Raw genomic sequence first — 14,319 nt, 5'->3', positions numbered from 1 at the left:
TCTCTAGCAATTATACACTGTCTATTATGTGATAAATCTTGTTTGAGATGTTGTAAATTAATGTTCATCATCTTCAAACTTTACCGCTTTTTAATTTTCTTCTTTGATTTCACTGCTGCAGTTGTATACTCTCCCTAAGTTTTAGAACTACAGATTATACAGTATGTTTTAAAGTTTTAAAAAACTACTTACTGTACATCATACACTATTTTAACACTTTCAGTCTTAGAAATAAACCTATGAGAAGTATTTTTGAAATAAGCAAACAGAGGTTCAGTAAATTCATTAAGGTCACCTACTAATACAGGGGAGAACTATGTATCTTTTCTAAATCTTTCTGCCATTGGGGTCTTGCTATGACGCAGTACTCCTTTTTCTGTCAGTAGATATCACATTGCAGGTTTCTCCATAATTAAAGAGAAGCAACCTTTTCTTCGCTTATATTTCTGTTTAGTCTTTTTCTCTCTTTTTAGATTTTATTTATTTATTTTTAGAGAGAGGGAAGGAAGAGAGAGAAACATCAATGTGTGGTTGCTTCTCATGTGGTCCCCACTGGCCCCCAATGGGGACCTGGCCTGCACCCCAGGCATGTGCCCTGATTGGGAATCAAACTAGTGACGCTTTGGTTTGCAGCCCACACTCATTCCTCTGAGCTACACTAGCCAGGTGTTGTCTTTTTCTATATTTGGAAATAATAATGTATTTATTGGCCTGACATTTTACACTCTTATAAATTAATAATCAGCTTTTCTGAAGTAATTATTACTGTTAAAGCTCTGATCTAACCAAATCTCAAGTTTAAAAAATGGAAAGATCAACTTGTGTTTTTTCCTTTTCTCAACATATGACCTTCATTTCCCAGAAAATATTAATGACCCTGAATAGAAATATCACATAATTTTGATTTCTTAATTGGTTTATTAATTTCCTCACACTGTAGTAATGTTCCTACAGTAGTCCTTACCTACCTTTTAAAACACATTTTCCTCCTTTAATTAAAAAATTTATTTTCAAAGCTTCTAATTCAATACACTGCAGTGTTGACTGGGAAAGTATAAGAAAAAGAATTGTTTTGAATGTGTAATATTAAGAATAGACAAGTTACACCCTGGCTGGCATAGCTCAGTGGATTGAGCGTGTGCTGGGAACCAAAGTGTCCCAGGTTCGATTCCCAGCCAGGGTACATTCCTGGGTTGCAGGCCATAACCCCCAGCAACCACACATTGATGTTTCTCTCTCTCTCTCTCTCTCTCTCTCTCTCTCTCTCTCTCTCTCTCTCTCTCCCTCTCCTCCCTCCCTTCCCTCTCTAAAAATAAATAAATAAAATCTTTAAAAAAATAGACAAGTTACAATTAAATTATTTTAGATGCTGGAGAGTTAAGGAGAAACTTTGTTATAATCTGTAACTGCATTTTCTTAAACATTCTTCAGATAATTTTTGCAGAGCAACATTGAATATATTATAAATTGCTGCTGGTAAGTTTTAAAATAGTACTATTACTGTGCATTAGTAATGGGATACAATCTAAGAACAAAAAAGACATCAGTGCAGTAAAATTTTACATTGTTCTCATAGTGTCAGGATAAAATTATCCAGTTTTAAAAAAACAAATGAATGACATAGGAAAGGGGAGGAGGGAATTTTCTTCAATGAAGAAAGAGTAATTAATATGTGGTGAATCTTGTTTGGATCTTGATTTAAACAACTGTGAAAGAACTGGAGAAAAATTGAATATAGATGCATACATACTCTGCCGTTGGGATCTCACCATGTGTCTGAAGCCAATAATATTAACCTAGTTTCTTAGAAATGGTATGGCATTGTAGTTGTTGTTTAGGTCATTAAAAGTTAGAGGTGTTTAATGAAATATTTATAGACACAAATTTAGTTTGTCTGGGATATGAGAATGTTAGTGAGATACACAGTTTTGGAAAAAAATATTTATAATTGTTGAAGCTAGTTATGAGTTCCTGTGGGTTCATCATGTGATTCTCCTTCTTTATGGCATTTGAAATTTTCCAAATAAGAGGTTTTTTAAAAATTGACACTGTAAGAAGAGGAGTTAAGAAAAATAGGAATCCTTCTGAATGCAGAATCACTACAGCTATCACAGATTATACCTCTATTAGACAAACTCCCAGCCCTTTCTCGTGTCATCAGTTAACATGATAACTTCTATCTGACCTAATTCTGCTCATGCATGCTTCTACCACGTGAATATTGGGTGTTTTTCTAGCTGTGGCAATGGATTCATGCAAACTCAGCTACCTGGTGGCATCAAATTACGTGCCTGGTTTGTGTGTGTGTGTCTATAAGGTTAATCTGTCTCCACTTCAGTGTCCTAATTTGTATGGGGGGAACTCACAGCAGCCTCATGTCCTAGGTACCATTATAATCTCCATCTTACAGATGAGAAAACTAAGGCAGAGGTTAAATATTTTTTCCAAGTTCCATAGACAGCTACTAATTACTCCCATAGTCCATGGCGATAAAAATATACTCTGAAAGCTTTCTATGTTATTCCAAATATATATTTAAAAATTTTCTGTATATATTTCTTCTCAGCCAGACTGTTGCATAAATATCTTCTTTTTGTTCCAAACTCAGGTAGCATTATTAAAGGTAAAAAGTTCCTACTAATGTCATTTCTCTTGTGTGGTCTTCAGACTATTGTCTGCATCGTAAGGTCCAGCGATAGTAAGGTTAGTGTTATAACCTGTACAATATAGGCTAGGTTAGAAAAAGTGAGTTCGTTTTCATCACGGAAAAATGTAAGATCCTGTAAGGACGCGTGGTGGCGCTGCAGGATAAGAAGGTACAAACCGGATCCGCAACTGCGGCTCCATTAACAGGCAAAACTCACCAGCAGAGCCTGGAAACCTTCGGGAAGCTAGGGTGTCACAGAAGGCCTGGGTCCTCCAAAAAGTACGACTCCCTAGAATATTTCTGAGGTATCTTGTGCAATAATCACAGTCTCGGATACCGAGTTCTTCACAGCTCGGCAGAACCAGCCTTGCTAGAGGCTGCACCAGGCAAGAACAATGGAGGCCAGCAGGAAGCTCATCCACAGACAAAGGCAAGTCCTTTTCTTCTTTCTCATCTTGGGCTTGTCTCTGGCGGGCGCGGAGCCTAGGCGCTATTCTGTGGTGGAGGAAACTGAAGGGAAAGCTTTTGTAACCAATCTATCAAAAGACCTGGGTCTGGGGCAGAAGGAACTCTCCAGGCGGGGGGCTAGGGTCATTTCCAAAGGGAACAAATTGCATTTGCAGCTCGATCAGGCTACTGGGGATTTGTTGCTAAATGAGAAACTGGACCGTGAGGAATTGTGTGGTCACACAGAGCCCTGTGTGCTGCGTTTCCAGGTGTTGCTAGCGAATCCCTTAGAGTTTTTTCAAGCTGAGCTACAAGTAATAGACATAAATGACCATGCTCCGGTGTTCGTGGAAAGCGATATGGTGCTAAAAATATCAGAAAGCAGCCCTCCTGGCTCGGCATTTCCGCTGAAGAACGCTCAGGACCTGGATGTAGGCCGAAACAATATTAAGAACTACACACTCAGTCCAAACTCCTACTTTCGGGTCCTCACCCTTGAACGTAGCGATGGCAGGAAATATCCCCAGCTGGTGCTGGACAAAGCACTGGATCGTGAGGAGGAACCTGAGTTCAAGTTAACCCTCACAGCGCTGGATGATGGCTCACCGCCCCGGTCTGGTACCGCTCAGGTCTACATCGAAGTCCTGGACATCAATGATAATGCCCCTGAATTTGAGCAGCCTTTCTATAGGGTAGAGATCCCTGAGGACAATCCCATAGGCTTCCTGATTGTCAAGGTCTCTGCTACGGATGTAGACATAGGAGTCAACGGAGAGATTTCCTATTCACTCTTCCAGGCTTCAGAAGAGATTAGGAAAACCTTTGAGCTCAACCCTGTGACAGGAGACATTCAACTGAAAAAACAACTTGATTTTGAAGCAATTCAGTCCTATGAGGTGAATATTGAGGCCAAAGATGCTGGAACCTTGACTGGAAAGTGCACTGTTCTAATTCAGGTCATGGATGTCAATGACAATGCCCCAGAACTCACCATGTCCGCACTTACCAGGCAGATTCCCGAGAATTCGCCCGAGACCGTGGTTGCAGTTTTCAGTGTTTCTGATCTTGATTCAGAAGAAAACGGAAAAATAAGTTGCTCCATTCAAGATGATCTACCCTTTTTCCTAAAATCTTCTTTGGAAAACTTCTACACCCTAGTAACAGAGACACCGCTGGACAGAGAGGCCACAGCCGAGTACAACATCACCATCACCGTCACAGACCTGGGGACTCCCAGACTGAAAACCCAGCACAACATAACCGTGCTGGTCTCCGACGTCAACGACAACGCCCCAGCCTTCACCCAAACCTCCTACACCCTCTTCATCCCCGAGAACAACAGCCCCGCCCTGCACATAGGCAGCGTCAGCGCCACAGACAGAGACTCAGGCGCCAACGCCCAGGTCACCTACTCGCTGCTGCAGCCCCAGGACCCCAGCCTGCCCCTGGACTCTCTGGTGTCCATCAACGCCGACAACGGACACCTGTTCGCCCTGAGGGCGCTGGATTTCGAGGCCCTGCAGGCATTTGAGTTCCTGGTGGGCGCCACAGACCGCGGGTCCCCGGCGCAGAGCAGCCAGGCGCTGGTGCGCGTGCAGGTGCTGGACGCCAATGACAACGCGCCCTTCGTGCTGTACCCGCTGCAGAACGGCTCTGCGCCCTGCACCGAGCTGGTGCCCAGGGCGGCTGAGCCTGGCTACCTGGTGAGCAAGGTGGTGGCGGTGGACAGCGACTCGGGCCAGAACGCCTGGCTGTCTTACCAGCTGCTCAAGGCCACAGAGCCCGGGCTGTTCAGCGTGTGGGCGCACAATGGCGAGGTGCGCACTGCGCGGCTGCTGAGCGAGCGCGACGCGGCCAAGCACAGGCTGCTGCTGCTGGTCAAGGACAATGGCGAGCCGCCTCTATCGGCCAGCGTCACGCTGCACGTGCTGCTGGTGGATGGCTTCTCGCAGCCCTACCTGCCGCTGCCCGAAGTGGCGGCAGACGGGGCCCAGACGGACCCACTCACGGTCTACCTGGTCATCTCGTTGGCGTCAGTGTCGTCGCTCTTCCTGTTCTCGGTGCTGGTGTTCATCGCGGTGCGGCTGTGCAGGAGGGGCAGGTCTGGCTTGGTGGGTGGCTGCTCGGTGCCTGAGGCCCACTTTCCGGGCCACCTAGTGGACATCACCGGTACTGGGACCCTGTCTCAGAGCTACCAGTATGAGGTGTGTCTGATGGGAGGCTCAGGGACCAATGAGTTCAAGTTTCTGAAGCCTATGTTGCCCAATTCCCAGGGCCATTACCCTGGACCAGAAATAGAAGAAAACCCCAGTTTTAGGAAAGAGTTTAATTTTAATATTCAGTGACAATAATTGTTTATCTTACTCTAAATATGTAAAATTGGTAAGTTCAAGGTGATAGTTTTTCTGGCAACCTATTATGAATTTTTAAATTACACTAAACTTCCTTTCAAATTTTCTTATATTATTCCTTTGTTTTAAAGAATGGTATCTTATCTTTTCTTCATTTCTATAAAAGATGAATGGTCCTAAATCTTGCCTCTTAAAAGACTGATGAAGTCAGTAGTTGGACAAATCCTTGTTCTGGAATAGCTCTTGAACATGTTATGGGGAAACAGTGAAAAGTTAATCCTACGTGGTTGATTGTGTTTTCCTGAGACTTTTAGTTTATTAGTTTTGGAACTTACAAGGTCTATAAAAGCAGAAACACACTAGCACGTGTAAATCTGTCTGACCGGGAAGGCAGGAGAACCTGCACCGTGAGAAGCTGGTTCTTGCTCTATTCCGATCTCCAGGACGTGTCTTTGATACTGTGTTCTCTCAAAATTTCTCACTAATCGTGCTTCTTGTCATTAGTATATCAGTGTTAGTTTTAATTTAATTATTTTAACTACTTTCCATTTAATTTCATTGATGTTTAAAGGAGGGGGAAATCTACACAGTGTTTATCTAGTGAAGTAAAACAGCATAGCAATGAAATTGGCTTTTTCCATTTGAGAAATAGCAATAACCTGTGACAGAAAAATGCAGTGGCCAGCCAGTATCCATTCATCTCATCTACTTTCTAACAGATCCCGAATTGCACTTAGGGCATTACTGGGCTTATTAAAATATATTTAAAAAAAGCATTTTGCCAACCTCCTTGGCAGCTAAATGGAGCATTTGACCAGGTTTTAGTCAATGAGATATACATACAGATGTTGTAGAAAACTTCCAACAAAGGTTTTTAAAGGTAGATGACTCACTAGGAAGGGGTCCATTTTTATCCTTTTCTAACTAGTCGTTGTTGTTTAGAATGTGTGAATCATGGGTGGAACACAATGAGACCAGTTGGGCCACAGGGCAGCGATGAGAATGGAAGTAGTGCATAAAGACAGTCAATACAGAATAAACTTCAAGGATATGAGGGTCCCTGGTGATCACAGTGTCATCTCTGGGTTGCCTGCTTCTGAACTCTTTTACTTGAGAAATAAAGGAATTTCTATCTCATTTAAGCTACCATCATTTTGAAGCACCAATCCTAATGCTTTAACATTAAGATTTTTCATTAAAATAGTATGTAATAAGTAAAAAGCACAGATCTTAACTGTATAGTGTGAGCTAACAGATCTGTTTTAAGCTTTTATTTCTTGGTTTCTAGTGTAGTTAAAAGTAGTATACAGAGTGCTTTACATTAATTGCCTTTTTAATCCTCTGCCAAACCTTAAGAGGGTTGGCATATTGTTCCCTTTTTTACATATAAGAAACTGAAGCTGAGAAAGGTTAAGTAACTTGCTCACAATTCTGAGTGACAGAAGGAAAAATTGGAAATATATGGTAAGCACACTTGAATTGTGTGTCCCAGTCCTTAATCTGTGTGCTATGATGGTGGATGTTAACTGGTGGCATTGTCTTCCTAACCGAGGAAATGAAATCCATCTGTCCCATGAACTGAACTCCTATGTAAAAATGTAAAATTTGGTCTGTAGTTTGTACTTGCTTCTAAACCAATGGCCACACTGCTCTGGACCAATAAACTCAAAGTTCTTATAGAAGCACTGACTATCTCAACTAGCTAGCTAGGTCAGGGCCCACAATTGATCTTCATCACAAATGAATTGGCCCAAATATCTGCCTGCACATTCGCAACATATCACATTTAGTACTGCAGAAATGAATGTCCTGAACAGGGCGTAGAAATTCCTATGGTGGTATCTTTTGAATTTCTTGTATTATCCCATGAGTGTTTTTCTGTCATCCTTAAAATGTATTTTTCACTTTATTTGGAAAGTTGAAACTTGCTTTATTGTAGACATCTTTGTAAGTCTTTATTGAAACTAAAATATACTGTATTAATTTTAACATACCATTTGATTTAAAGTAGCTATATTCTGGTGTTAATCCTAAATGAAATAATTTCAGGAAAGTATAGGCAATGGTGTGGAGAAATTTTTACCACTAACTAATTTAGATATTCTGTAAATTTAATAGGAAAAAATGGCAGGTTCCAGGTATTTTCTGTTTAAATTAAGCACTTGTCTTTGGCAACTCTTCTTAAAAAGTATGCTGAAAAAAGATGTCAGGGGTCATGAACAACTTTATTCTGAAAGAATGGTTCACTAGAACTGAATGAGACCTTCTTCAGCATTTGTTGTGACTACACTATTCTTGTGGATTGATGAATTTTTGTTGACTCAGCTGCTGGGTGCATGAGAATCTGTGCTTGTGTTATGTACTAGCATTCTATTGCTGCTATAAAAGATTAGCACAAATACAGTTGCTTAAGACAATCAAATGTATTACTTTACAGTTCTATAGATCAGATCTCACATATGGGTGTTACTGGGCTAAAATCAAGGTGTCAGCAGGAATGCATTCCTTTCTGGTGGCTCCAGAGGAGAATCCGTTTCTTTGTCTCTCCTAGTTTCCAAATGCTGCCTACATTATTGACTCATGGCCCCACTATTCCATCTTCAAAGTCAGCAGCATCCTATCTCTGGTACTGTTCTTTGTAGTCATGTTTCCCTTTGACAAGTTCTATCCCACCTTGATAATCCATGATGACCTTCCCTTTACAAGGATTTCAACTTACTTATATCTGGGAAGTCTCTTTTGCTATGTATTATAACATATTTACAGATTTTGGGAATTAGGGTGTGGATGTCTTTGGATGGGTGGCCAATATTCTGCTTACCACAGATTGGCTGCTTGGAAGAAAATTACCTAGTCTAGTAGTACCACTTGTGGCCAAAGGAAGGCACATAATGGTCTTTGTGCCAGGAGTTTTGGCCTCATTGATTAGCTGTTTAACTCCAGATGAGGTAATTAACAAACTTTTACTAATCATTAACAAAACACTTAATGAATAAAGATATCATAAGTCTCCACTGAAATTGAATTAAAATATTTGACATGGAAAAACTGAACAAAAGAACACAGATCTGATAAGGGACTTGTATCTGGAACATATAAAGAATTCCTAAAACTCGATTATAAAAAGACAAATAACCAAGTTTAAAAATGGGTGAAGATCTGAAAAGACATTCCTCCAAGGAAGATATACGAATGGCCAATAAGCACAGGAAAAGATGTTTAACAACATTACTCATTAGAGAAATGCAAATCAAAATTGTCCACAAGGATGGCTGGGACCAAAATGTTGGACAATAGCTCATGTTGGGAAGATGAGTAAAAACTAAAATACTGATTCACTGCTGGTGGGAATGCAAAATAATGCAGCTGGTTTGGAAAACAATCTGGCAGTTCCTCAAATAAACATAGAAACATTGTGTCCTGGCTTTTGTGGCTTGGTGGATTGAGCATTGGTCTGTGAACCACAAGATGAAAGATTGCTGGTTCAATTCCCAGTCAAGGCACAAGCCTGGGTTAAGGGCCAGGTCCCTGGTTGGGGGCATGCGTGAAGCAACTGATTGATGTATCTTTCACACATTGATGTTTCTTTCCCTCTCTTTCTTCCTCCATTCCCCTCTCCCTCCCCCCTCTCTAAAAATACATAAAATGTTTAAAAACATTAAACATAGAGCCCTGGCTGGTGTGGCTCATTGGGTTGATTGCTGGCCTGTGAACCAAGGGGTCGCCAGTTTGATTCTCTGTCGGGGCACATGCCTGGGTTGTGGGCATGGTCTCCAGTTGGGGGCATGTGAGAGGCTGCCACACATTGATGTTTCTCTCCCTCTCTTTCTCTTTTCCCCTCTCTCTAAAAATAAATAAATAAAATCTTTTAAAAATGAATAAAAAATTAAACATAATAGACATTATAAGAGCTAACAATTCTACTCCCAGAGAAAGGAAAATATGTCCGCACAAACATTTGTGTGTGAATAGCAGCATTTTTTACAATTTTCACAATTTTCAAAAGGTGGGAAAACTCAAATGTCTACCAACGGAAGAATGGATAATCACAACGTGATATATCTATACAGTGGAACATTATCTCACCACAAAATGAATGAAGTACTGACACATGCCACACTTGGACAAACCTTGAAAACATGCTAAGTCAAAGAAGCCGGTCATGAAACTCCATGTATTGTTTTAGTTCATTCATATGGAAGTCCAGAAGAGGGAGTCAGAAAGTAAATTAGTGGTTGATGAGGGCCTGGAGCGTGAGGGATGGGAGAATAAGGGGGTGATATAGCTGAAGAGGGTGGGTTTCTGAGTATTGAAAATGTTCTAAAGTTGACTGTGGTGATGGATCCCTTATTCTGTGACTATAAAGCCACTGAATTATACACTACAAATGTACAGTATGTGAATTATATCTCATTAATTATTTTTAAAAGAATAAAACAAATTGTTTGTATCACAATAATGTTTTTTTTTAAAAAAAAGGGATCCAAAAGCTTAGCAAGGCATAACCTTGAGATCTTCCTATTCAGAAAATAATTTTCCATTAACTTGAAAACTGCAAAACCTCACAGTTTTCAGGTTTGGGTGTTGGAAAGAGGAAGATGTAATCTACATTTTAACAAGGTGTTGGTTCAACACTCTCTTTAGAGCCATCACTGATTGCAGTTGTGCAGCGTCCACTCACTTGTAATTCTATAATATGTACCAAGAAAAATATGTACTTGTGAAACTGTTCCAATGTCATTTTGGAAAAAAAATTGTTCCAAAGTGTAATGTCATTTTTAGCTTAATGTTAATTAAATTATTTAATCATTATACTTCAACAACTTTGAACAGTGGTGTGACAATTTGCTCTTTGTACTTCTTCTGTGTAACAACACAGAGTTTTATCTGAACACACAAAAACCACATGAAACTAGAACTCAGTGTTTAACATTACGGAACACAATTTACTCAATTTATTCTATGTATTAGGAGAATCTTGCATCCAATGTTAAACCAGAAAATGTAAGACTTAGTGAGAACGCATGGTGGCGCTGCAGGTTAAATGATGGAAAATAGAATTGCCTACGTAACTCCGGTATACACACAGTTTCACACTGCCTGGAAGCTAAAGAGCAGCTTCCTCAGCCAGAGCAAAAGTGAGTGTGAAACCTCTTTAAAAGCTGTATTTTCGGCGTAGTTTTGCCGTTCCGGGCGGCAGGACCGGGCTGCTAGTATCTTGGGCATACATATATGAAGCTCCTGTAACCAAATTTTCAGGAAAGAGCAATGGAGATTGGATGGATGCGCAATCGGAGACAAAGGCAAGTCCTTATTTCCTTTGTTTTGCTGAGCATGTGTGGGGTGGGCGCCGACTTAGGGCCCTATTCAGTAGTGGAAGAAACGGAGCGGGGATCCTTTGTGGCAAATCTGGGAAAAGACTTGGGACTGGGGCTGACGGAGATGTCCCGCCGTGGCGCCCGGATCATTTCTCAGGGGCGCGGAGAGCACTTGCAACTCAAGCTGCAGACGGGGGATTTGCTCACAAGTGAGAAACTAGACCGAGAGGAGCTATGCGGTTCCGCGGAGACTTGTGTGCTGCATTTCCAAGTGCTGATGGAAAACCCCTTGGAGATATTTCAGGCTGAACTGAGGGTAAAAGACATCAATGACCATTCCCCCGTGTTCTCTGAAAGAGAAATGATTCTAAAAATACCGGAAAACAGTCCCCCAGGAATGGCTTTCCCCCTGAATAATGCTCTGGACTTGGATGTAGGAAGCAACAATGTTCAGAACTACAAAATCAGCCCCAACCCCCATTTTCAAGTTCTAACCCACAATCTGAGTGATGGTAGAAAATACCCGGAGCTGGTGTTGGACAAAGAGCTGGACAGGGAGGAGGAGCCTGAAATCGCATTAACACTCACAGCGCTGGATGGCGGCTCTCCGCCTCGGTCTGGGACCGCCCAGGTGCGCGTTGAAGTGGTGGACATCAACGACAACGCCCCTGAGTTTGGGCAGCCGCTCTACAAGGTGCACATTCCTGAGAGCAGCACCGTGGGCTCCCTGGTTGCCACCGTCTCTGCCAGCGATTTAGACAGCGGAGTCAACAGCAAACTAGTGTACTCGCTCTTTCGGCCTTCAGAAGATACTAGCAAAACTTTGGAGGTAAATCCTACAACAGGAGAAATTCGACTGAGAAAACCAGTAGATTTTGAAACAGTTCAGTCTTATGAAGTGGACATCAAGGCCACTGATGGGGGAGGTCTTTCAGGAAAATGCACTCTTTACCTGCAGGTGGTGGACGTGAATGATAATGCCCCAGAAGTGACCATGTCTGCACTGACCAGCCCCATCCCAGAGAACTCTCCTGAGATTGTAGTTGCTGTTTTCAGTGTTTCAGATCCTGACTCTGGGGACAATGGGAAGACTGTTTGTTCCATCCAGGATGGCCTTCCTTTTCTTCTAAAACCTTCAGCCAAGAACTTTTACACCTTGGTAACCAAGAGAGCACTAGACAGAGAAGAAAGAGCCCAGTACAACATCACCATTACTGTTACTGATATGGGTTCCCCCCGACTGAGAACGGAGCACAACATAACGGTGCTGGTGTCTGACGTCAACGACAACGCCCCTGACTTCACCCAAACCTCCTACGCCCTCTTCATCCCCGAGAACAACAGCCCCGCCCTGCACATAGGCAGCGTCAGCGCCACAGACAGAGACGCGGGCGCCAACGCCCAGGTCACCTACTCGCTACTGCAGCCCCAGGACCTCAGCCTGCCCCTGGACTCACTGGTGTCCATCAACGCCGACAATGGCCACCTCTTCGCCCTGAGGGCGCTGGATTTCGAGGCCCTGGAGGCTTTCGAGTTCCTGGTGGGTGCCACGGACCACGGGTCCCCAGCGCTGAGCAGCCAGGCGCTGGTGCGCGTGCAGGTGCTGGACGCCAATGACAACGCGCCCTTCGTGCTGTACCCGCTGCAGAACGGCTCTGCGCCCTGCACCGAGCTGGTGCCCAGGGCGGCCGAACCTGGCTACCTGGTGAGCAAGGTGGTGGCGGTGGACAGGGACTCGGGCCAGAACGCCTGGCTGTCTTACCAGCTGCTCAAGGCCACAGAGCCCGGGCTGTTCAGCGTGTGGGCGCACAATGGCGAGGTGCGCACTGCGCGGCTGCTGAGCGAGCGCGACGCGGCCAAGCACAGGCTGCTGCTGCTGGTCAAGGACAATGGCGAGCCTCCTCTGTCAGCCAGTGTCACGCTGCACGTGCTGCTGGTGGACGGCTTCTCTCAGCCCTACCTGCCTCTGCCCGAGGTGGCGGCCGCCGCAGCCCAGACAGACCCGCTCACGGTCTACCTGGTCATCGCGCTGGCGTCGGTGTCGTCGCTCTTCCTGTTCTCGGTGCTGGCGTTCATCGCGGTGCGGCTGTGCAGGAGGAGCAGGGCCTCCTGGGTGGGTGGCTGCTCGGTGCCTGAGGGCCACTTTCGGGGCCACCTGGTGGACGTCAGTGGTACTGGGACCCTGTCCCAGAGCTACCAGTATGAGGTGTGTCTGAAGGGAGGTATGGGAACAGAGGAGTTTAAATTTCTGCAGCCGATTATTCCCAGTCTTCCAGCCCATGACACTGGTAGGAACGTAGAGGAAAACGAGAACTTTAGGAATAGTTTTGGATTCAACATCCAATGAAGAATTATTTTAAATATTTAATCTTTTATTATTCTTAGCATACTGGGGATACTAAGGTTTTTTGGCTAGAGATTCAGGGGCCAGCGAGATAAAGTTTCTAGAACACGTTATCCCCAATCTCACACCCCAGAGCATGGGGAGTGAAGTGGGATAAAATCCCTTCTTTGGGAATAGTGTTGGGATTTCATTATTGATAAATACCTATTTAATAAAGACATTAACTTCTAATGTATTTTGTCAACTAACTAAATTGTTTATGCCTACCACCAATAAGGTGCTGTTTTATTTTTTCTATTTGGTTTATCCTCAGTTTCCAATTTTATGTTTAACTTCAGAAGTTTTCTTTTCCTCTCACTTTAGTCCATTGAAGTTTTTCCTCAATGAATTAAATAGGTTTTACCTCCAAAATTGATACAATTAAATTTTTCCACCCTATAAATGTTCTTATTGACTTTCTACATTTCATTTCTGTTCTTTTTTCCTACAACTACAATTATTAAAATAATCTGCTGCTTTTGATATGTATATTTATAATCTGATACTTCAATTTCCTCTTACAATATTTTTGTTGCTTTGTCAACCTCAGTTTTTATTATAGCAATTTTCTGAAATTGTTATGTTTTAAAAAAATCTTCTTCTCCCTGTATTGTTATCTCCCTATTTAATACATAATAATTCTGTTGTGATGTGATAAATAATTATCTAATCAGCTTTTATCTGAAAATAAGAAGAAACAGCAATATAAGACATCAAATGTGTATATATGTGTTTAAGTTTGCAGACCACAAAAGCAAAGTTTAGGCATTATACAGTATCATATAGAAATATTTAATAAACTTCCCCTTTTCTGTATGCAAAAATCAGAGATCCTTATTAAGTTTTTAATTTGTTAACAATGCAGTCCCAGTCAGGTGAAAGAAAAAAACAGCAGACATCATCAAGCAGAGGTTTATATAGTGCAACTTTTATATTTAACAATTAGAGTGTTTTTTTTGTCAGTATCAAGTTCTTTCCTTGTATAACATACCCCAATTTACTCTGTTTCTCTTACTATGGAAAAATTGAGCTTATTCCTAGATATTAGACTTTTGAATTAAATCCTACATGAGGCCACTGTTATAATGCTGTTCTTATTTTCAGTGGTGTTAGGATAGGTATTAATGTGGTCTCCTCTGTTTTAAAAGATTTTATTTATTTCTAGAGAGAAGG

General features: G+C 42.4%; 2 protein-coding genes across 2 annotated transcripts; both read left to right on the top strand.

Moving 5' to 3' along the window:
- The first annotated feature begins 2,910 nt into the window (after positions 1 to 2,910).
- PCDHB8 (protocadherin beta 8) lies at positions 2,911 to 5,722 on the top strand. The gene has a single exon (XM_045830201.1). It carries the CDS (start codon positions 3,043 to 3,045, stop codon positions 5,437 to 5,439), a length of 2,397 nt encoding a protein of 798 aa, XP_045686157.1. The 5' UTR covers positions 2,911 to 3,042; the 3' UTR covers positions 5,440 to 5,722.
- A 4,897-nt stretch (positions 5,723 to 10,619) lies between these two features.
- On the top strand, positions 10,620 to 13,303 carry LOC123813214 (protocadherin beta-16-like). Its single transcript, XM_045830202.1, has one exon. It carries the CDS (start codon positions 10,714 to 10,716, stop codon positions 13,108 to 13,110), a length of 2,397 nt encoding a protein of 798 aa, XP_045686158.1. The 5' UTR covers positions 10,620 to 10,713; the 3' UTR covers positions 13,111 to 13,303.
- Positions 13,304 to 14,319: the final 1,016 nt, after the last annotated feature.

Source organism: Phyllostomus hastatus, unplaced genomic scaffold (assembly GCF_019186645.2).
Source record: "Phyllostomus hastatus isolate PE091 unplaced genomic scaffold, TTU_PhHast_1.1 phas_contig_150, whole genome shotgun sequence".
Lineage (NCBI taxonomy): Eukaryota > Metazoa > Chordata > Mammalia > Chiroptera > Phyllostomidae > Phyllostomus > Phyllostomus hastatus.
This window is presented reverse-complemented; position numbering and strand designations above follow the sequence as displayed.